Source organism: Sturnira hondurensis, unplaced genomic scaffold (assembly GCF_014824575.4).
Source record: "Sturnira hondurensis isolate 20B ecotype Veracruz unplaced genomic scaffold, ASM1482457v3 Scaffold0009733, whole genome shotgun sequence".
Taxonomy (NCBI): Eukaryota; Metazoa; Chordata; class Mammalia; order Chiroptera; family Phyllostomidae; genus Sturnira; species Sturnira hondurensis.
Window position 1 is genome coordinate 1,860,371 of NW_028082364.1, and position 20,900 is coordinate 1,881,270.

At 46.4% G+C, this 20,900-nt stretch overlaps 1 protein-coding gene across 2 annotated transcripts in view; it reads left to right on the top strand.

Annotated features, from left to right (window-relative positions):
• Positions 1-20,900, top strand: part of RANBP17 (RAN binding protein 17) — a 239,136-nt gene that overhangs the window by 146,000 nt on the left and 72,236 nt on the right. For both annotated transcript variants that reach the window (XM_037057757.1, XM_037057758.1), the window contains 4 exons: positions 1,892-1,965; positions 2,968-3,048; positions 12,260-12,323; positions 12,410-12,518. In XM_037057757.1, the coding sequence (XP_036913652.1) occupies positions 1,892-1,965; positions 2,968-3,048; positions 12,260-12,323; positions 12,410-12,518 (328 nt within the window). The remainder of the gene's footprint in view (positions 1-1,891; positions 1,966-2,967; positions 3,049-12,259; positions 12,324-12,409; positions 12,519-20,900) is intronic.

Sequence of the window (20,900 nt, forward strand, 5' to 3'; positions counted from 1 at the left end):
GGGTCAAGCCCGATGCTCTGAGAAACTGTTTTGACAGCAGAGCCCAACAGGCCTGCCTGTCTAGCCTGCTGCTTTCTTGAGTTCCAGGGACTCTCTTGTAAGAATTATTAATAAAAAAAAAACATTGTTTAACTGTTAAAATATATTAAATGTTTAAAAGCACATTTTAGTGCTTTTTTTATTTAGTGTGGCATGGGTAAAATCAAAATTAGAATAATCCTGAGTTTTGTCCTTAGAGAAAGCATTTGTAGAGCCTTGGAAGTAAACAACGTGATTTTATAAAAAGGCAATACAATGTCGTGGGGGTGGAGGACGGACACCCAGCCGCAGTGTGGAGAGCCCTTTGGTGGAGGGAGCAGCCAGCGCTGTGGAGACACAAAGGAGGGCGCCTCCCTGCTGGGGGGGGAGGGAGGTTTCAGGGGAGAGATGACTTTTGCACGGGGCTGGGGAGAGGAGGAAGAAGGCAGATTCGGGCAAAACGGAAGCATGTGTGCTCACAGAGGTCCCACGCTGCGTGAGAAGCATCGGTGTTCCAGCAGCGTTTCATCTGGCTTCAGGTTGAGGAGACATGGTAGATGAGAGGTAGGTCAGGGTCAAGTTGTGAAGGGCTGCATATGCCATTCATCATCCCTCTGTGCGATTTTCCAGGGGACCCAATCCACTCCCACCCACGAGAGCGGTTTCGGGTCACAGTGAGACTGGGAAACTTCCCTTTCTACCCACGATTCTTCATTTGAGCCTCGTGCTCCAAGGTTTCTTCTGATCATTGAGGTCGAGTAGTGATCAGAACCTAGAACCTAGTGATCTAAGTTCTCTCTTCCCCGTTTCCTCTTCTCCCCAAACATCTTACAGACACACTGACGGCTTCAGTCTTAGAAGAGACGGAGGCCTACCCTCCCGAGCAGAGTCACAGATCTCGTAATTGAAATGCCTTTTTGATGGCTCGGGAGTCAGCAGAAATGGCAACAGCAGGAACTTGGGCCCCCCTGCTTCTCCCCCCACCCTCGTGCTCCTTCTTTCCTCCTCCTGCCTTCTCCCCCTGCCCCCCCCACACCTTCTCCCCCTCTCTAGTGGACTCCATGGCCTGGGGAGCTTTTGGTCACAGGACTTAGGTTGAAATGCTGGAACATAAACTTCTGGTTTGAGTAGTGTTTAAAACCCAAATACGAGACCCAGGCAGCGAGCAGCTTCGCTCCCCTGTATAACCCTACAACTCTGGGTGCCCTGCGGTTTCTTTGTCACCTTCCTGACCGGTGGCAGTGTACCAAGCTGTAGTGGACGTGAAACGGCAGAGAGTGAAAGCTAAGCTCCCATTCCATCGAAGGGGCTGGTCCCTAGAAAGTGAGAAGCCACAAGCACAGGGGATCAAGTCGCAGAAGAGAAATCCCATACAGCTGGCGTCTGGCAGGGCGACCTGGAACCACACCAGAACATCAGGGAGTTCGGAGGTGGTAACCCACCTCTCGGCTTTGCCAGGCTCTCAGGGACGGTTCCATTGGCTGCCGGTGGCAGGTTCCCAGCTGAAGCGGGTATGTGTTTCTCAGCTCCGTGGGGCTTGGGTTGGGACGGAAGTCCCAGACAAACTCTGCAGCCCCCACTCTCACCGGAAGCTTAGTGGGTTCCCAGGCCCTGGGGTGCCCAGCGGAGAATTCCTGAGCCCCGGGTTTTGGTTTCAGCATGGAAAGTAAGACCTATCTCTGGGTTTGGGGGGAGCTTAATTGAGAGAGCTAAACACTTTTCTAAATTCTTGATTCGCTCTGCTCCCTTCCCCCCACTCCCGACTTCTGTCTTGATGGAACAGTGCGTTAACTCTTACATTTGTTCCATTCAATAGCCTTTTGAAAATATACACTAATGAGAAAGCCTTTAACAATGGACTCTTTTCACGCAGGTGTACGCCCGCATGTCGGAAGTCTTAGGGATCACGGATGACAGCCACGTTCTGGAGACGTTCATGACGAAGATGTGAGTTCCTGCCTTGGCTCTTTGATTTTTCTGTGCTGTTGCTGCTGGTTTGACTCTAACGAACCTTTTTACTTTGTCTAAATATTTGTATAAATACTCATTTTCTTAATAAATGGCTTTAAAAATTAGGCTTTAATTCTTAGAATGGTAGCATGGTTTTAATTAAAACTTAATTTCTCAGATGTAAAGTTCCCCACCTGGGAGACGTTGGTATTTGTCAGGGGCTCCAACAACTTCGGTGTGCAGCGCCGAAACCCGGGTTTGGAGAGTGTGCAGACTTTGACTCTTCCAGTCACTCGACCAGGATTCCTTTTAATTAAAAAGAAAGTACCCAATTTTGAAGAGCCGGGGAAGAGGTTATTGTACCTTGGAATCGCTGAGAGAGATCTGATTGCCTCCAGGAGGAACCAATGGTTGTCGGGGACACGGTCCGGCAAACGGAGGTGTCCTTACAGCGTCCGCAGAGCCCACTAGTGTCCGGTTAGAAACGTGACTCTGCACGCTTCCCCTACCCTGGTCCACCTCCACGCGGCGTCCCCCCGTGTCTGTGTGACACGGAAGTAGCGCCGTCTTGCTGACAGAGAGTAAAAGCTAGATAAGCAGTCACAGTCATACGAAGTGAGTCTGGAACTGCAGGTTTGACGGTTCGTTTCTCAGTGGTGACTGTGCACCTCCACCTGACTTCCTTTGTAAGTCCTCTGTGTCCCCCAAATCCGTGTTTTAGGCACAGGCTTAATGTGTCTCCTGTGAAACACTTAGGTAGCTTTTTGATTTGCAGAACTAAATTTATTGAATTATACACCATTTGGACGGTAGTGTCCATTGTACATTGATTATTTATAAGTTTGAATGTGCTATCTCAAAAGAATACAATAAAAACTGTTCCATCGGTATTTTGTGCGTTAGGTCTTCTCACTTACACAAATGCACGTGTATTTCTGCGTTCTCCCGATACACGCAAATACCTGGCTCACAGTTCAAAACCCCTTTTTTCCTACTCAGTGTGACCAACCTTAAGTACTGGGGAAGGTGCGAGCCTGTGATCTCCAGGACCCTCCAGTTCCTGAACGACCTTTCTGTCGGATATCCTTTTTTTGGCTGTGTGTCTGATTATTTATACAAACAACCTGACAAGTGCACGCTATTGGCTGGGTATTTTCCTTGTTTATATTTTTTGCACATTAAAAAAAAAAGCCTTTTATTTAGCCTTATCTGTATATGGATGTTTTGGAAAGATTTACATTAGCTTCATACTGTCCTATATTCAGAGTCAGAATGAATGTAGACGGATGTGTAGATTCCTAACTAACATTCTGGCTGATATGCACCCAGGTTAATAAATTGTTATGTCAGAAAGTCTGCAGCCACGTGTGTTTTCACCCATGGTTTTGCACGATTGTCCAGAAGCTCTTGTTTTAAGAGAAAGCATGTTACTAATTCTAAGAAGGTCAGAATGTTCTAACGATACTACCTTATCAAAACTGAATTCCTCAGAGTAGATACATAGTCAGCATTGTTCTGTTGAAAAGGGTATTATTTTCATTAGTGAAGAGGCACAAGGAATAGGAAGAAAATTGTAAGTTTTTGAGCCCTTTCTTGATTTTCGCCCCGCCCCCCATCAGTGCATTACTTACTCCGCACTGCCTGGTGCACGTGTGGGGCTTGGTCTTCTCTCCGTGGCCGATTTTCCAAATCTAAACCCAGAACCTTCTTTTCTTAGTAATGGGTAGTGCTGTCGTGCTTTGACTGATAAGAGAGAAGCATGAAGTTCGTCTTTTATATGTTATCTATCAAATACGGAGAAGTTGTGAAAAATAAATGTTGGTTTAATTAAACAGTGAGATGCATTCATATTTTAATACGGAGGTAACGTTCTGACAATGGGTGGCATTGGAGAGAAATTTTTGGTGTAGGTTCACTTCCCGAGTGTGTTTGTATTAGTTAACTTTAAAATTGTGTTCCTTGGCAAACCGTAAAAGATTTCCAAAGTATTACACACCCACTTTTGTGCTGGAATTTAATATGCAACTTTTTATTGGAAAATAATCGTCCTTGTCTGGCAAAATCCACCGTGCAATATTTCTGTTAGTAGGTATAATGCAATAAAGTCAGGGAGGGCTATTTATCACTACAAATTTTGAGGATTTCAGGATTCTTTTTATTATTTTAATATATTTCTTTGATATTAAATCAGAAAAATGATAAATTACACCTGTCCAGGCTGCTTTTCCTTTTTGCTGGAAAGGGAATCACAGCCCAATTCTGGTGGTCATTTCGGCTTCTGAAGATACGCGGGGTTTTTTTTTATTATTAAAAAAAGCACTGAGCCTGTATTTTTTAAATAATAATGCTGAAACACTCTTTATTTCTAACATATGAAGTGGTTTATAAGTACTTCCTAGTATTGCAAATGCTGGCCTTTTCATGGTGAATTACTTTGTGACCGTATTATCTGCAAAGAAGCCTGTGATATTTTATAGCACATATCTGTTATTTAGATTTACGTGACTTTTTAGGTTGAGATTGAAATCTAATGTAAAATTAATTTGATTTGTGTTCTTTTTAGTATAATTTGCATAATGCCCAATTTATTTGTTCCTGCTGTTAAGATTCTTTCCCTATCACCTTATGTTTTGTATATATTCTTTAGTCCTAAAATTATAACCTTTTGTTTTATAAGCTGCTTATTGCTTTTGAGCACTTCCTGAAGTTAATAAAAAAATCATATTTTCAGAAAACTTATTAGATGAAAGTTTAAAAGCTATAACATTTTAAACTAAGGGATATGAATGGCTTCAATGTGGGTGCATTGATTTATATTTTTTAACAATTATTTCAGGTTTGCATATTTAGAAATATATATTAGCTCAATTTGATTTCTGTGCTCAGTTATTTGAATTATAAATCATTATGTCCCTTGTAGCTGATCAGTCATGAAATATCTTTGAATTCATTTACATAATGGAGTATGTGACTGGTGAATCTGTTTCAGTGCAGTTGCAGATGCCTATTGCATGTTTGCTTGTTTCCAGTACATTTCTTTACTGTAATGTGTTTTCAAGTCCCGATTTTAAAGCAATACATTCTTTCTGTGCTAAAAACAAGATGGTATTCTTCAGAAGTAGAAACAGTTATGCAGTATTAAAATCGTCCCTGATTGACCCCCTGTTAATGTAAATCTGTTTCTCTATTAATATTTGAAATAAGTGTATTTAAAGTACCAATAACAAATGAAAAGCATGTTCCCTATGCTTTTATAGGGAATGTTCCCTATGACTTTATAATGCATGTTTTCAGGTACTTTTGGGTTTTTTTTCTATTTTTATTTCTTTGTTCAGTGTCTATGGTCTACAAAGTCAGTCTCTGAACTTTGGTGTTTTCCTATCTGACCACTTGTTTGGAAATTGAAATCCCAAAAGAGTCTCACTTGTAGGACGCGTGAGAAAGCCTGCGCTCACCTGCCCCGAGGCAGCCGTCTCGGGCTCAGTGGACATCGAAGCACCTGCTCGTTAGACCGCGAACAGCCGGGCCTCTCCTCCAGAATGGAGGTGTTAGCAGGTGTTGGCCAGGCGCTGAGAAGTTGCATTTACAGCAAGTCTCCAGGACCGCTGGTGGCTCAGGGACTATACTTTGAGCACTACCTGCAGTCCAGCTCCCTAAATAATGTGTGTGTGAGGAGGCTGCCGGGCGGGAAGTCCCTGATTGTGACTTGAGGGCGAGCCTGTTCCATTTTACCCAGGGCTTCTGTTTGCCCCCTGTGAAGTGTTCCAAATTGTTAAGACTACTGTAATTTTAAAATCCAGAGCCCTTTTTTGAGAGAAAGTTTGTTTTCCAATCAAATACATTATATGGGGCATATAAAATCTCTTTAGCAAATACGTCTGAGTAGCTTTTTAGTATACTCTTTAAATATCCAAGACAAAAGTTCAAGACTTCCAGATTCCACCTAGCTTTTTCTCACGCGCAGAGTTGAGATGGCCGTGTCCTGGGGCAGCCCTCCACGGTCAGGTTCAGGCATCTTTCTCCTTTTTAAAATGCTTTCCAACCAGCGGTTCCAGTTTCGCTCTGCCTGGAAGGGGATGAGATTGTTCAAATGACTATAACGAGGAAGTTGCTGGGAAAACCGGAGAAACCGAGGTCGCACAGAGCAGCAACGCAGGCCAACCTGATACGGAATGCAGAGAAAGAGGGAAGAAAGGCTTGCATTGCATCCAAAATTTTATTTGCTTACTGTTCCTTCAGATTTTTCCTTTGAAAAATAACTGATGAATATCTGGACTGCAGTTGTTTATTTGCTCAAGTGTACTGCAGTAGCGTGGGTTTCGGATAGATAACAGAGAGAGGGCTTTGATTTTCCGTTACGCCCTCTGTTGGTAGCTGCCCTCATTGCATCATCCTCACAGGTTTAAGAAAACCCCCGAATGTCCTTAGCTTTTTACAACAAACCCTATAAAAGAGTTCTACGTTAATTCATGAAATGAGCCAGACTCATTTTTACCCTGTTGTTACTGTTAACTTCGACAGCTCTTAGGATTAATAACTCATCCGTATTATTCCAAGGCCACCTACGTAGTTTGCAGGGCCCAGTACAACATGACCACGTGCGGGAACACTTGTTCCCAAGTGGCTAAGAATTCCAGGGCCTCGACAGCAGAGCTTTGAGCCAAGCACAAGACCCTGTGCCGGAGCCCAGCTTGCACACCCACGAGGCTGGCCCGGGTTATCTGTCCTGTGAAACAGTGATTCCTTTTATTTGGCTTCAGAGGAACTCTCCAAGACTTTGAGACTGTCTCCTTAGTTCCTGTACACCGGGATTTTGTGACTGTAATTTTGGTCCACATGCATCATAGATCTGTTTATCTATTTGTTTATTTCAATGGTTTTCACTTTTGCCAGCCAGGGACTCTCATTTCCTGTTCTGGCTCACCCTGCTGGTTTGCTTTCTGCACCCCAAGCCCCTTCCAGCTGCATCTGTCTTTGGTGCTCGCTGGTTCCAGTGTGAGAGCTAGAATCGCACCCTTATTTATAAGAATGAAATAATGATTAAAAATTGTAATTTCATACTCATCTGAATGATTTATTTTACCTTACTGGCCTCTTTCAATTCAACAAATATTAAACATTTGCTCGGTACAGGGCAAAAGGAGAAATGAGACACAGGCCCTGCCTTCCTGGAATTGGTCCTGACTCCAGACTTCCTTTCCTATATTTCTACTGAGAGCTTTTAAAATTTAACTCAGACAGATCACATACTAAATTTCTGACAATCTACCTGCTGAACATAAAGTGGGTATGTGACATTTTGATGTGGTGGCTTTGAGGGAGCTCTCTTTGTTCAAGGTCATTTAGACATAGCTCATGTACAAGCCATTCAGCGTGCGAGTAATATGCAGACCAGACACCCTTACCCCGTGGCTGGTCTTCCCGCCACTGGGTGTGAATCCTGAAGGAGCCGGGGGTCAGGGAAGAGTGGAGGATGAGAAAGGAAACAAAGGTCTGGAATGAAATACGTGTGCAGGACGGAAATAGAAGTGGGTATGTCTGTTACAGGAAGTATTTAGTAATAAATAGTAGTGATTCTGCTTTGGTGAAACAGCATTAAAATACATTGCTTTCTTTCGCCGGATCCCACCATCTCCCGATGGTTTCGAGAATGTTCAAACCAGCTTCAGCGCACACCCCTCGGGCATACTTCTGTTAACATTCCTCATCAAAAGAAATGTTGATTTATGTTTCTCTTTTCTGTCTCTCTCACCTATGGTAAAGGCGCCCCATAATTTATCTTCTGTATCTGTTTTTCTACTAGAATCAAGCGTGAGAATCCTGCTTACTCTTGGCGTAGGCTGCGTTTTCAGACCTTCACTCAGTTCTTTAAATTCTTGCTTCACAAGATTACCTTCCTGGAGCATTGTTTTAATCTGATCATTTCTCTTCCCAAAAGCCCAGAATTAACTTCTACTTGCTTCTCAGGTCAAAGTAAAATTATTGATTTGAACTCAAGTCCTTTAACAGTACCTGACTTATTGAGTTCCCGCAACTAATTTCTGATCCACCACTCAACCAAGATTTGTACTGTAGTCTTTTCCTTGGGCCAAGGAAATTTATTTTGGCTTCCCCCTGACACCCTCCATGACCCTCCATGACCTTTCACTGAATCCCCGTGCTCGCTGTTCTCATCATCTGACCCATGGCAACTCAATTCGATCTCTTTCAAAAAAACGTTTTCTTCTTCAGGTCTTGCTGAAGGCTTAGTACAGCCATCCTGAAATAGCTGTAATCCGTAGTAACTGCGCTAACTGAAAGAACGCGAACAAGCTGTGGCATTTCTCTGAGGCTTCGTTTCTTCATCAGTAGGAAGTATTGTCTGCCTTTTAGGGTTTTTGTCTAAATTAAATAACAGATGTATAACAAGGTATTTATGTTATCTAACAAAAATAAAGTACCCGGTGCCATTCACCTGCCATATAAGTAGGTGCTCACTCAATTAAACCCTTCCTTCTTGTTCCTACCGCCTGTAATTTTCTAAATGTTCCTGAACACTGAGCTCCTGGATCTGAGGATGGATGTAATATAGTTTGGTATTCAGTTCATGGATCTGAGGATGGATGTAATATAGTTTGGTATTGGCTAGTCCTCCCTCCAATTAGGTTGTGAGTTTTTAGAGAGAAGGGCTCTTCCTCCGCCCCCCCCCCCAGGGTTTCAGAACTCCACCTGGTGGACGTTTGAATCTATTGTGACCCTCTTGTTGAAGGACGAAGACTTGAACTCCTGTTCCTTGTAAGTGAGCATTCGTATCCCGTAAGACGCTTCCTTTTGGTTGTACCTGTTTGGGTTTTTTAGTCCAGTAGGGCTTATTAGCACAATCCTGTTTGTGAAATAGGTGGACTAATAGTCTAATAATTAGACCTTGTATCTGTCGTCTATCTACAGTAATTTCCGACACGTAGTTTTCTTAGTGGTGAATTGTCTTTTATCATCAGGGTCTAATTCGGTCTGCAAAAACTATTTATAAACAGGTACGGCTTTAAGAGTGTTGCCCAGATCAGCACATCATCCACCCTCTTGTGCTTGGTAAGTATATATTTACGACAATACTCCTTCGACTCTCAAACAGAAATCTCTTCACATTTTAACACTTCTCTAAATAGGATGTCATATGATCTGTGATATTTTTAAATGCCTTCCCTTTTGTAGTAGCGCATACAATAAATAATGTATTTTATAATCACTGGTGGTGTAGGTCTGATGAAATATGGTAGCTACGCCATGAAAGCTTGGTACCATGAACTGAAGCTGTATTGGGTGCTCATGTGCCTGTCAGCTACTCAGATAAAGTGTGTGGTGCCCCTGTAATTTAGGAAACCAGTTAATTGTCAGTGTAGTTTCCTCTTCCTCAAAGGGTACAGATTTCAAAAGTTTGCAACCCCCTTTAAGAGACACTTTTTTTTAAACTTTTCTCGCCCTTCTCTGTCCTGCTGGCTATCCACCAGACCGTCTCCGCCTTCCTTGGTGTTTTCGTGACCACACGGACACAGAAAGGAGTTCTCAGGGAATTCTGTTTAGTGGGGGGATATTAGCCAGGCTGTGAGTTGGCTCAGTCCCGGGTGTGATGAAAGTTCTTCCGTGAATTGGTTCCCTCCTGAAAGAACAACCTCCTTGTGGGACCGAGTTCCAGCGTCAGTGGTATCGCAGAAAGCCAGTAGTCTGCGTGGAATCACCAGCCTCTTTGAAATCGAATGAATGTGATGTAACCTCGAGAAAAAGCTCATACTTACGTCACAGAGTCGGATTTGAATCTTGGTTCTACCATTTGCACGTCCCATGTGCGACCCCTCAGAATTCTCTCGCTCACTCTCGACCCCTCCCCCTGTCGCTGTCACTGTGGAACACTGTCACCATGCTTTTCTGCTATGAGCTGTTCAGAACACCACCCAGCTAGAACACGCCCACCAGATAAAGTGGTGCCATTCATGAGAACCCGAGTCTTTTAGGGAAGAATAAGATAGAGGTACAAAAGACCATGCAGTGATTATCCATTTGCCTTTTAAAAGACAACAGTACAGACCCTAACTGGCTTTGGATTGAATTCCTATAAGGGAAGATAAATATTCAGACGAACTCTCATTTTTTTCTTTATTGAAAAAAATACACGTTCTTAATTATTTTTCCCTTCAGAATGTAATTAAAAGGCATGGAGGCTGGCCTTGGTGCAAGGTGGACAGACGCAGCTCCGCAGAGAGTGTGTCTGTGGCAGAGGAGGTCCGTCCTGCGGATGTTCTGTTTATTGCCACCATAAATATTCCGTTGTCGGAACGTGACTTGCTGTTTATTAGCAGCGCGGACAGGAAGATTCCTATTAATGGCAGCATTCTTGTTACCCACAGACCCTGTCACTTTAACTCTGCAATGCTAAGAGAATTGTATTTGGTAATTGCTTAAGGTATTTCTTAGTGTATTGATCCCCGCCCTGTTGAACCCAGCCAAGTTTGAGTGGCAGTTGTTCTGCTCAGTGATTTTCACCGGGAAAGAGCATCGGATCTGCGTCTTTGTGGGCAGGGAGAGACCTGCTGCCAGAGGTCATTTGCCCTTGGCCTGCCAGGGACCCGCAGTTCACTGAGCCCCTGCTGCGCGCAGTGCAGACAGGGGGACGCGCAGGTACGGCCCCTTCCCCGGAAAGCGTCCGGCCTGGCGCGGAGGTGGCCACACATGCTGGCTGTCTGTGCAGCTGGAATGGTGGCTCGAGAGTCCCAGGGACTGGAGTGTAAGTCATTCTGATGGTTTCGTATGGACAGTTTCACTGAGTTTTTTGAGTGTGCTCCCTCGTCTGATAAACGGAAGTGACGCCACCTATCTCGGATGGGGAGAATCCACCTGGCAAGTAGTGCCCCTTCCGTCTGCGTCAGTCTCTGCGTCCTCTTCCCCGGCCTGTGACGGACGAGACGTTTCCGTCGTCCCACCCTCACAGCAGTTCTGGGAGACGGGTAGCCCGAGTCCGGGTTTCACCCTCAGTTGCTGGGGCTGGACACGCAGGCTCCACGTGGCAGAGCGCAGTGCCGGACTCCACCGGCTGAGTGGACGGAGTCGTGGAGCCGAAAGCCCAGGTTTCCTGACCCGTGTTCCAGCGTGCTTTCCACTCTGTGACATCAGGCCCCAGTGACAAAAACTTGGAGTTGGACTTGAGTGGCCCCCTGCAGAGGCAGTTTACAGAGTGCTGTATTTGGAGATGATGTAAGCAAATAAGTCCCTGTTTTCACTGCAGCCCGAATGGTGCCTTGGAAGGTTACTACGGTCGGTTGGCAAGAAGGGCCCGAGTAAGAGTGTGGGGAGTGGCCAAGAGAGACCCTGGCTGGAGGAGGAGGCCCCTGACTGCCGCGAGGTAGAGGAGGGGGGTGTTTGCATCCTGAATCGATGTCCTCCGAACCCATGTCAGTCCTACTTTGATGACGGCATCAACCAGAAATTATTTAGACCCGTGATCACGGTTATGATTTTTTAACTTGGTTCTCATTTTCAGCTGAACTGTTCAGGCCTCAGAGCAGGACAGGAGAAGGAGTAGGACCTTCAGGGCCCGACTGCAGTTCAAGTCCCAGCACTGTCCATCCACAGCTGTGCAGCCCTCGGCAAGACCCCTGCTTCTCTGTGCCTGTTTTGTCTGTAGATTAGAAATAACAGATCGAGTTGAACAGCGTGGCTGTGAGTTAACAGATCCAAAATGCCTTGCACCCAGGAGGTTCTCGAGAAGTGCTCAGTCCGCTGAGCCTCTCCTTCAATGCTCGGTGACATGTCTGCTCTGTCCCGTGTGTCCCCCCCCCTCCATCCAGGGCTGGTCCCCTTCATCTGATGCAGAATTTCCTTAGGTTTCTAACCGAGCTCATTCTTCCTTCGAATTGAAAATTTTTCTTTCTCGATAGCATATTATGGGTTTTTTATAATTATTTTATTATGAAATAATATTAAGTGAAAAGAAATTCTCACATGACACCCAAAATGTAGAAAAAGGTCATTTTAATTTTCTACTATGAAGGTTTTAATAGTAAAGAAGTTTTGTCTTAATTATAAAATTCCTTCTTTCTTTCTATAATGAGAATATGTATAAGATAGGGAAAGTAATTGCACTAGTTAATAATAGATTATCCTTCTTAATAGTATGAAGGACATGTCCATAGGAATATTCTTTAGAAATAATTATTCTTCATAAATAGAAATTGGCGCCATCATAATTGAGTGCTATCTTATGGCTTATTGCCTATCAATAAGACAATCACATTCCCACAGGTTCCTTAACTTCTATTACCTATATCCTTTTGAAAAAACTTGTGAAGATAGATGCTGTGAAGTTCATGCTGAAAAACCACACGGTGAGTCGTGCTTTCTTGAGCTGGTGACTGGACTGCCCCGGGCAGTGTCGGCAAGCGTGTAACCTCGGCTGCTCTTCTGCTTCCAGAGCGATCACTTCCCCTTCCTGGGGGTCAGCGACAGCCACAGCCTCGGTGACCTCAGGTGCCGCACCACCTTCTACACGGCCCTCACGCGCCTGCTCATGGTAGAGCTGGGTAAGAGTGAGAACTAGCGCTTGCTCGCTGAGGGACTGACCACCCCCCGTGTGAATGGAGAGGCGAAAGACTGGTGAGGGCCGCAGGTGACTTACGGTACCCGCCGCCTCCAGCAATAATTCCTTCCTTCTTCTAAATTTGCTTTCTGGGTGTCCTTTGCTATCTTAATTTTAGTGATGTGAATCTAGGAATAATCTTAAGTATAGAAAAGGCTTACACATAGATTTTCTTTATAACGACATTTAATATAGAAACTAATGGAAACAGTATAAATGTCTAACACAGGGAATTGTAAAATTAGATACATCCACTTACTGGATGGAATAATATATGGCCTCTAAATATTCCAATTTGCCCTGGCTGGTGTGGCTCAGTGGAGTGAGTGCCGGCCTGCAAAGCAAAGGGTAGCCGGTTCGATTCCCAGTCTGGGCACATGCCTAGGTTGCAGGCCAGGTCCCCATGCGGGGGGGGCAAATGAGAGGCAACTGCACATTGATGTTTCTCTCCCTCTCTTTCTCCCTGCCTTCCCTCATCTAAAATAAAGTCTTTAAAAATGTTTTTTATTCCAATTTGAAGACAGTTCAGACCTGAAATTTTCTATTATAATGGTGGAAAAAGCAAGGTGTTAAACTCTGCAGGTGGTATGACCATGTCTCTTGGGGTCTGGGGGGAGCAATACACCAAAAAAAGGCTTCCGTGAAATTCTTCAAAAACGTTAAATACTGTCTTTGAATAGTGGACTACAGGTAGCATTTCCTCATGTCGGGTTCCGGGACATTTTCGTTCATGTGCTCCTTTGCAGTGGGACAAACTCATTTGTGTCTGTTGTTTCCATGGAGAGCGGAAGTTGGCTGGCAGTGACCACGGGGAGGCGGCGCCGGGGGGCAGGCGTGGCGGCCTCTCTGTGGCCACATGGCTCTGGATCCCATTGTTCACCGTGTTCTGTGAACACGTGAGAGAGTCCGCGCAGTGACCCTGTCGTCCTTGGAGCACGTGATGCTGACGAGACTCTTCTCCCTTCCTCTTGCAAAGCACTGATTGGCCCATCGACTCAAATCTGAGTTCTTTAAAACATGATCATACAAAGGGAAAGGGTCTGAATAATCTTATTTTGCACATAACCTTGTAATGGGGAAGGAGAGCAAGCCCCTCTCTGCTCCACACCTGTATTATTTTTATGCATTTTAAAAGAATAAATTACCAGAAAGACGAACAGCCAGAAGTGGAGAGAAGTGGGATTGATTTCTAAGGAAAGATTAAAAGAACCGTGAATGTATAACTTGGCTAAGTGACAACCAGGGCTCGGGGCTAAGACAGCGGTCTATAAATATTTGAAGAGTGTAAACCAGGCATGCAAAACCCAGTCATCTGCTACCGTGGGCCAGCGGGAGCTCCAGCTCTGTGCACTGCACGCCGATGACCTGCATCACGCCCCAGCTGCTGCCTGGGAGAGAAGAGGGCCAGGCTGGGGTTTTGTCCTCGTCCTCAGTGGTCATTTCAGAGCACGCTCTGCCGAGCTCTGAGGGCACCCCACGGGCCTTGCCACGCTGGCCCCCCCACCGGGGAGCGTGCCCTCTCACTTCCCGATGTCCGAGCATTAAAGAAGACTGAGAAGCCCTTCCCTAGACTTGGTTCTTTCCCAGGCCTTCAGCATGCCCTTTGAGTGGCCCCGTCAAACAGTGAAGGAAATGAGGAGGCCCAAGTTAACGAGAACAAACTGGCAGAGCTCGCCTAGGGGTGGGTTCATGTCACGCACATCTCGGGACTGGCAAAGGGAGGGCCTAGACCCTCTTCCATAAGGTCCTCCTGGACGCAAGGGCCCCCATAAACCTGAGAGGCTTCACCAGCAGGACGGCACTGCAGTGCGCACAGCACAGCTGGCTTAGCGTTGGCCGACAATCCGCAGGCGCAGCATTGCCCAGAGAGACCCTGCTTCGCGCACTGCCCTCGCCAAGAGGACTTGATTCAGGATTGCTCGGTGTTGACTGTGAGGGATGAGAAACGGGAGTAAAAAATATGTGAATTTAAGTATTAGGACTTTCTTAGCTTCCGCCAGTTTCTTTGAATTATTTAACCCACAGCAACGTAAAGCATAAATTGATTTCTTTAATTAGTGTTTTATTAAAAAAACTAAACATCCGTTACATTGCAAGCACTTTTTAGATGCCTTGTGAGAAATAGGGAAAGACAGGCTGTGTGGACGTGCCTGGCACACGCAGGCGTTCGCGGTAGGAAAACTGAATGGAGTGGGTGTGGGTGACGTGAAAACACAGCAGCTGCACTCGTGGGAGCTTTGCGTTGTTTGAAAAGAGAGTTTTTCCTTGTGTGTGCATTTTTTTATCTTTTGAAATAATGTATATTATACGCATCGAGTACCGATTGGTGATCAATGTATCGAGGTCATTCCCTTGACAAGAACCGCAGGGGCCCCTCCTCCCAGCCCCTCACCAGACGGCCTCTGTCTGTCCCCTGGTTTGTAGCACCAGTCTCGGTGGCTCTGCACTGTGAGGAGGACGCTGTAAGCATGGGTTGACAGTGTGACACCCGAGTATACTGTGGCCAGGATGCCATCGTTACGGCTCCTGGCATCAGCTCTGCCAGCCAGGTTCCCTCTGGGACTAGCTTTGCCCATTGGCCTCTGCAAGACAGAACTAATCAAATGGCTGATTACTTTCACCCGGGATGAGCCGCGCTTGGCCACTCTTATGCTGGATGAGTCGTTTGTTCTTTTCTGTTGGACAGGAAAAGAGTTGCTGCTCGAGAAACGCTCATTTGTTGCGTGTTGTCGAACACGGCGCTGTTATTTGAGGTCTTGTCTCACAAACCGGGTTGACTGGCACATTGCTGTCGTGACTCCCGCACAGACGACGGTTTCATGGTTTTCCACTGGGTGTTCACTGTCATGGAAACCAGGAAAGAGGAGACGGACTGTGCTCTCTCCGAGGGAAGCACAGACCCACACACCAAGTGAGAGAGAGAAATGTCAGGCAGTGAGAGTCCTTCTCAAATTAAACAAAGAAGAACTTGAGGAGGAACTTCTTATAACATTTTTTTTGGTAAGACTAAACTAGAAAAAAATACCTAACCAAACTGCTGGCAAACCACTAGATGTGATTCTTGGGTTGAAATATAAAACGTATTCTAATAGAATCCTACAAAATAAATTGAATATGTTTTGTGCGTGAGCCTTGAACATTGGAGTGATTAGAAATTGGGTGTCACATTAATTGAGATTTACTTTGAAGTGCATTTTGGTTTCTAGTCAATCATTTGTGCTTTGTACGGATTTAATTAGATGCTGTGTGCCCCCGGTGGTATTTCAGATGAAAATGGGGAGGTTTTTGGCAATGAACAGTTGCACGAGTTTATCAAATTGTTCCAGGTCTAAACTAGATGAAATAAAGAATTGGAAGCATTTTGTGAGCAGAATGAAGATGTTTCGTGTTAGCAATGTATTTTTTGTATTCTAAGAAATTATATAAATAAGTGCAAAACAATCCCCTTCGCGAGATGGCCACGTACAGGAGAGATGCCGAGCAGGTGTGCCTGTGTCTTAGCCCTTCCCAGGATCCTTGGAGTTCCCTGGGTTATTTCTAAATTAACTTCGCCAACCTAATAAACTAGGGGAAAGATAGTATTACTCAGGCCGGTAAGTGGAGAACCTCCGGGGAGCTGTTCGGTGTGAAATACCAGAATAAATAAAAACCTTCTGTTTTGTTTAATTTGAATGGAGGTGAACTCAGTTGACAAACACTGGAGAGGGGAAGTGTGGAGAAGAGCCATAACGAGGCTTTCTGTTTTACAGAGAGCTGGATATTGTTAGTTGCAAAGGAAGTTTGTACCAGCCACAAATTTGGAAGTGCTCAGTGCCCCGGCCAACTGGTTTTCCTTGGACATTTTACGGTCTCACCTGGAATTCTCAGATGACAAGCGTGTTGATAGCGTCTGAGTGAGCAGTGCTTCTCCTCAGATAGTCGAACTCCTGAGAAGCAGTCATGCGTTTTGCTGATCCTGGCCCTGCTGATATATGAAAAGGGTTTATAGACGTGGTGAGACGGTTCTCTCTGTAGCAGGATCCCAACCTCCGGGCCTCAGACCGGTGCTGGTCGGGCCCTTAGGAACCGGCCGCACAGCAGGAGGCGAGCTTGAATGTGACGCGCTTGAATCATCCCGAAACCACCCCCCACCCCCGACCCAGGTCCGAGGAGAAATTGTCTTCCACAAAACCAGCCCCAGGTGCCCAAAAGGGGAGGACCGCTGCTCTCCAGGGATGAGCAAAGCTTCCATCTACGTCTGTGGCTCATACATAACAAGTACTTGGTGCCTGAAGCGACCTCTAGCTTAAAGTTGAGACCATTTAAATAGCAAGTAAATGACTTGGATCAAGAGGGGAGGGTATTCTAGAAGGAACTGCTACAGAGAGAAGTAGAAATACAAAGGAAGGAAACTTGCCTTTTCTTTAGTGATAGTAACTAACATTTGTTTACAAATTTACAGTGAGCATACCGCTTTCTCATACATTAGTCTGTTCTGCCCTCACAAGAGCCCCCACGAGGTGAGGAGTGTCACACTGTTTACCTGTTGGAAAGCTGAGGTGTCGAGATTAAGTGGCCTGCCCAAGGTCAGTCTGTAGCCCTCCGGCAACACGTCCTCATTCACTTTTGCTAAGCTCTTGCTTCCCTTTTACTTCCTCAACCAATTAGGAAAAGTAACTTCCTCTTCTTCATTTTTATTTGAACTCTGTCCTGAGTGAGTGCTGTGAGGCTTGGGGGCAATGAGAGAAGGGAGAAGGGATTACTTTCCAAGCTTCTATCAGATAAACTCGTGTTTATGATTGGCCCTTTATGGGTAGGTTACAGTCATATGATCAGTGAAAGTCAGAGGTAGTTTTTAAAATCTGTCCTTACGTCTAATAATTGGGCAAAGCATATTTTCCCCTAGCCAAAGGAACACAAAGGCAGATACCCCGGGGGGATCCAGCGAGGGAGAAGCTTAATCAGAAGCAGCGGATGTTCTGATAGATAGGAATGGCGCATCCGTGTATCACCTGTGTCCAGGACTTGGCGGAGACTGTCTGGAAAATAGACACGGGGGGTTAGGGGTGGGGTGGGAGTGGGCAATAATGGGTAAAGAAGCGGCTGGAAATACTTGGAATCTATAATGAGATCATTAAGACTAATTAGCTGGCCCTGTAGGCAGAAAGCAGCCCATTAAGCCCAGATCCAGCTTTAATAGCTTACCTGGTTTGGAGGGGAGAGTCCGGGGCACCCCAGGGAATAAGGGGCCTCAGGTGAAACGGGAAGGTAGCTGTCCTGGAGAAGGTGTTCGTTCAGCGGTCGGCACCGGGTGCTGCGTTTTTCTTCTGGGAACGAAGGCAACAGGCTGGTTCCCTCGGGAGAGGAATGAGAGGGAGCCTCGATGTTCTCACGGTAGGTGGAGGCACCTACCTAGGAGAGTCGTGCGGCTTAAATACGGTAACAGGTGTGCACAGGGCCTGGGACAGTTTCTGCTCACAACCTAAGTACTTGGTCTGTGTTAGTTAGGACACACATGTACACAGACAGCACTCTCAGGGACACTGACTGCCATGGGACCTCAGAACAACGCCGGTTTAGGGCCTTAGTACAGTTGCTCTGCCTTCAGAGTCTGGGCTGTTCCTTTCCTACGAAACCACAAGCCGACGACACCTCCTAACGGATGCAGAAGCCTCCTGCCCTGCCTGTCGCCAGATGTGGTCTCAGAGCCCGCCCGACCTGCTAGGCAGCGTGGAGGGCCTGGCGCCAGCACCGAGTTCCAGCCCAGGTTAGAGGGGTCTAGCTGAGCACGTGTCTCAAGACTCATCCCAGAACTTGAAAGCGCTGCGCTAAGAAAGGGCTGGGGGCCGAAGAGCAGACGGTGCGGCCCTTCTCTGATTACCCACAGGTACCTGGTTTTAAACGGAGTTGTCTCTTCACTCACTGCCTCTGTGCCTCTTGTCTGCTCTCACAGTTCTGCTCTGCTTGGAACAGAGGCATCAGACCCGACCTTTACCGACTATGTTCATTTCCTATTACCACTGTGACAGATCACCACAAATGTAATGACTTAGATACTGCAAACTTGTAATTTTACAATTCCGGAGGTCAGAAGTCTGAAACGGGCCTCAGGGGGCTACCTCAAGGTGTGGGCAGGCCAGCGTTTCTTCCGGAGGCCCCGAGGAGGAGTCTGTCCCCTTGCCTTCTCCCATCAGGAGGCTGTCGTCGACACAGGCTCTCAGCCCTGCGCTCCAGCTGTCACGACATACTTGTTTCTTAGGTGGCAGGCCCCCATCGAGGCACTGGGGACACAGCCATCACCCAAACAGACCAGGCTGCTTCTCCAAGGAGCGTCCGCCGTAGTGGGGAAGCCAGCGAATACATGTGTAAGTGAAAGCCAGTCTAGTAAGTCTCCTAAGGAAAGTCCAGTCACTTGTGGGGCTGGAAAGTGGGAGGGGGGGGTGCCCTGGCGCTGGGTGAGGTGAGTGGGCAGCAGAGGCCTCTCGGAGTGGCTGCCTTGTTTGCTCCCCGACCTCTCCCAGCGCATTTGGGTGACTTGTCTCTTGTGGCCCTGATACCTCGCTTGGCCTCCAGGATGGATTGCGGAAGGGAAGGAAGTCCACATGTTGATCTGTGGCTCAGTGTATCAGTGAAGGGTGGAAATGTTCAAGTCCTGAGGTTATGTTCGGAGTGAACATCTGTACCTAGGAAGAGCTTTGCTCCCCAACGGAGGGCGTTGGGCTGGCAGCCTTGTGGACACGCTTTGGTCTCCATAACCACCGAAGTCCGTGTAGACTGAAAACAGCAAACGCTAGTGGTTATCGTGTATGCAGTGCCAGACACTGACGCAGAGGGGTTTACGGATGTTTGGTCATTTAATCCTTACAGCTGATTTTATGAAGTTTAGCAGCTCCCCCCTTATCCACTGGGGACACGTTCCAAGACCCCCGGGATGCCTGAAACCATGGGTAGTACTGAGCCCTACACACACTGTGTTCCTTCCTGTAACGCGTATCTGTGATAAATTTTAATTTATAGGTTAGGCACAGCGAGAGATTAACAACAATAGTGAATAATAAAATACGAAATTATAATTGAACAACAGGCTGTAATAAAAGCTGTATGAATGTGGTCCCCTGTTTCAGGGGACCCCTTGCTGGAGGGGACCCCTTTAGTCTCGCTGCTTTCTGGGGGCAGCACGTCTCCATCGATCAGAACGCGTTTGCTGTTCGCGCCTTCCGCCCGCCGTTCGGTGCCTGCTCTGTTGTAACCAGGCACGCCCCACCCACTGTGGCCACACCTGCAGCTTGAGGTGCGACCGCAAAACCAACACCGATGTGTCTTTCCTCCACCGTTTCACAGATAGAAGATCCATTCTTCTTATAATGGATCATAGCAACCTCTGTGTATGACTTTCTTCTCCTTATTAAGTCAAGAACTTTCGTCTTTCACTTAAAGGAAGCATTTGACAGCTTCTCGTTGGCATCTCCAAATGGCCAGCATCACTAATCTTGTACTTCAGGGTCATTAGCAGTAAGATAAGAGTTAGTTGGCACAGGCTCTGTGACAGTGGGACAGCAGCTCTGACCCGGGCGAGCGAAATGGCACAGACACTGTCCCGCCTCTCAGCATAGCATGCAACTTAAAACTTATACATTGTTTATTTCTGGAGTTTTCCATTTGGTGTTTTTGGACCTTGGTTAACCACAGGTAACTGAAACTGTAGAAAGTGAAGCCATGGCTAAGGGAGGGGTCTACTGTGAATATTATGTCTCTCAATTACAGATGAGGACACTAAGGCTTAGATGAGTAAAGCAACTTTGTCCAAAACCAGATGGCTAACGGTAGCAGAGCCAGGGTCCGAGCTTAGAACTCGCCCGTCGCCCGCTCCTTCCTGCACCTGCGCCCGCCACCAGGGGCCGTGACCAGCGGTCTCGGGGAGCCATCCCACCTTATTGCCAGGGACTGGTGTAGGTGCTGGCGCTGTAACCACCTCTACCGTTTATTGAGCATCTGCTTTTCACGTGTCGTATGTAACGTTTCATATTCACCATAACCTTAAAAGATGGGTATTTTCATCCTTATTCTGAAGATGAGAAACTGAGGCTCGGAGTGATTAGTAAGTACCCCAAGTTGAGCAGTGTGTGGTTGAGGCAGACTCCGGGTCTGCTCACGCAGAGCTCTCCCTGGCTCGTTTCCTTCACTGAGAAGCGCAAAGATGCAGGTCTCAGTTCTCCAGAAGGGAAGCCAAAGATGCTATCAGTGTAGGCTGACATACCTGGTAATTTACACACAGTATAAATTTTATCTTGTTCAATCCCCACAGTAATCCTCATCAGATGGTGGAAACGGTGAAGTGCTGTAGGTG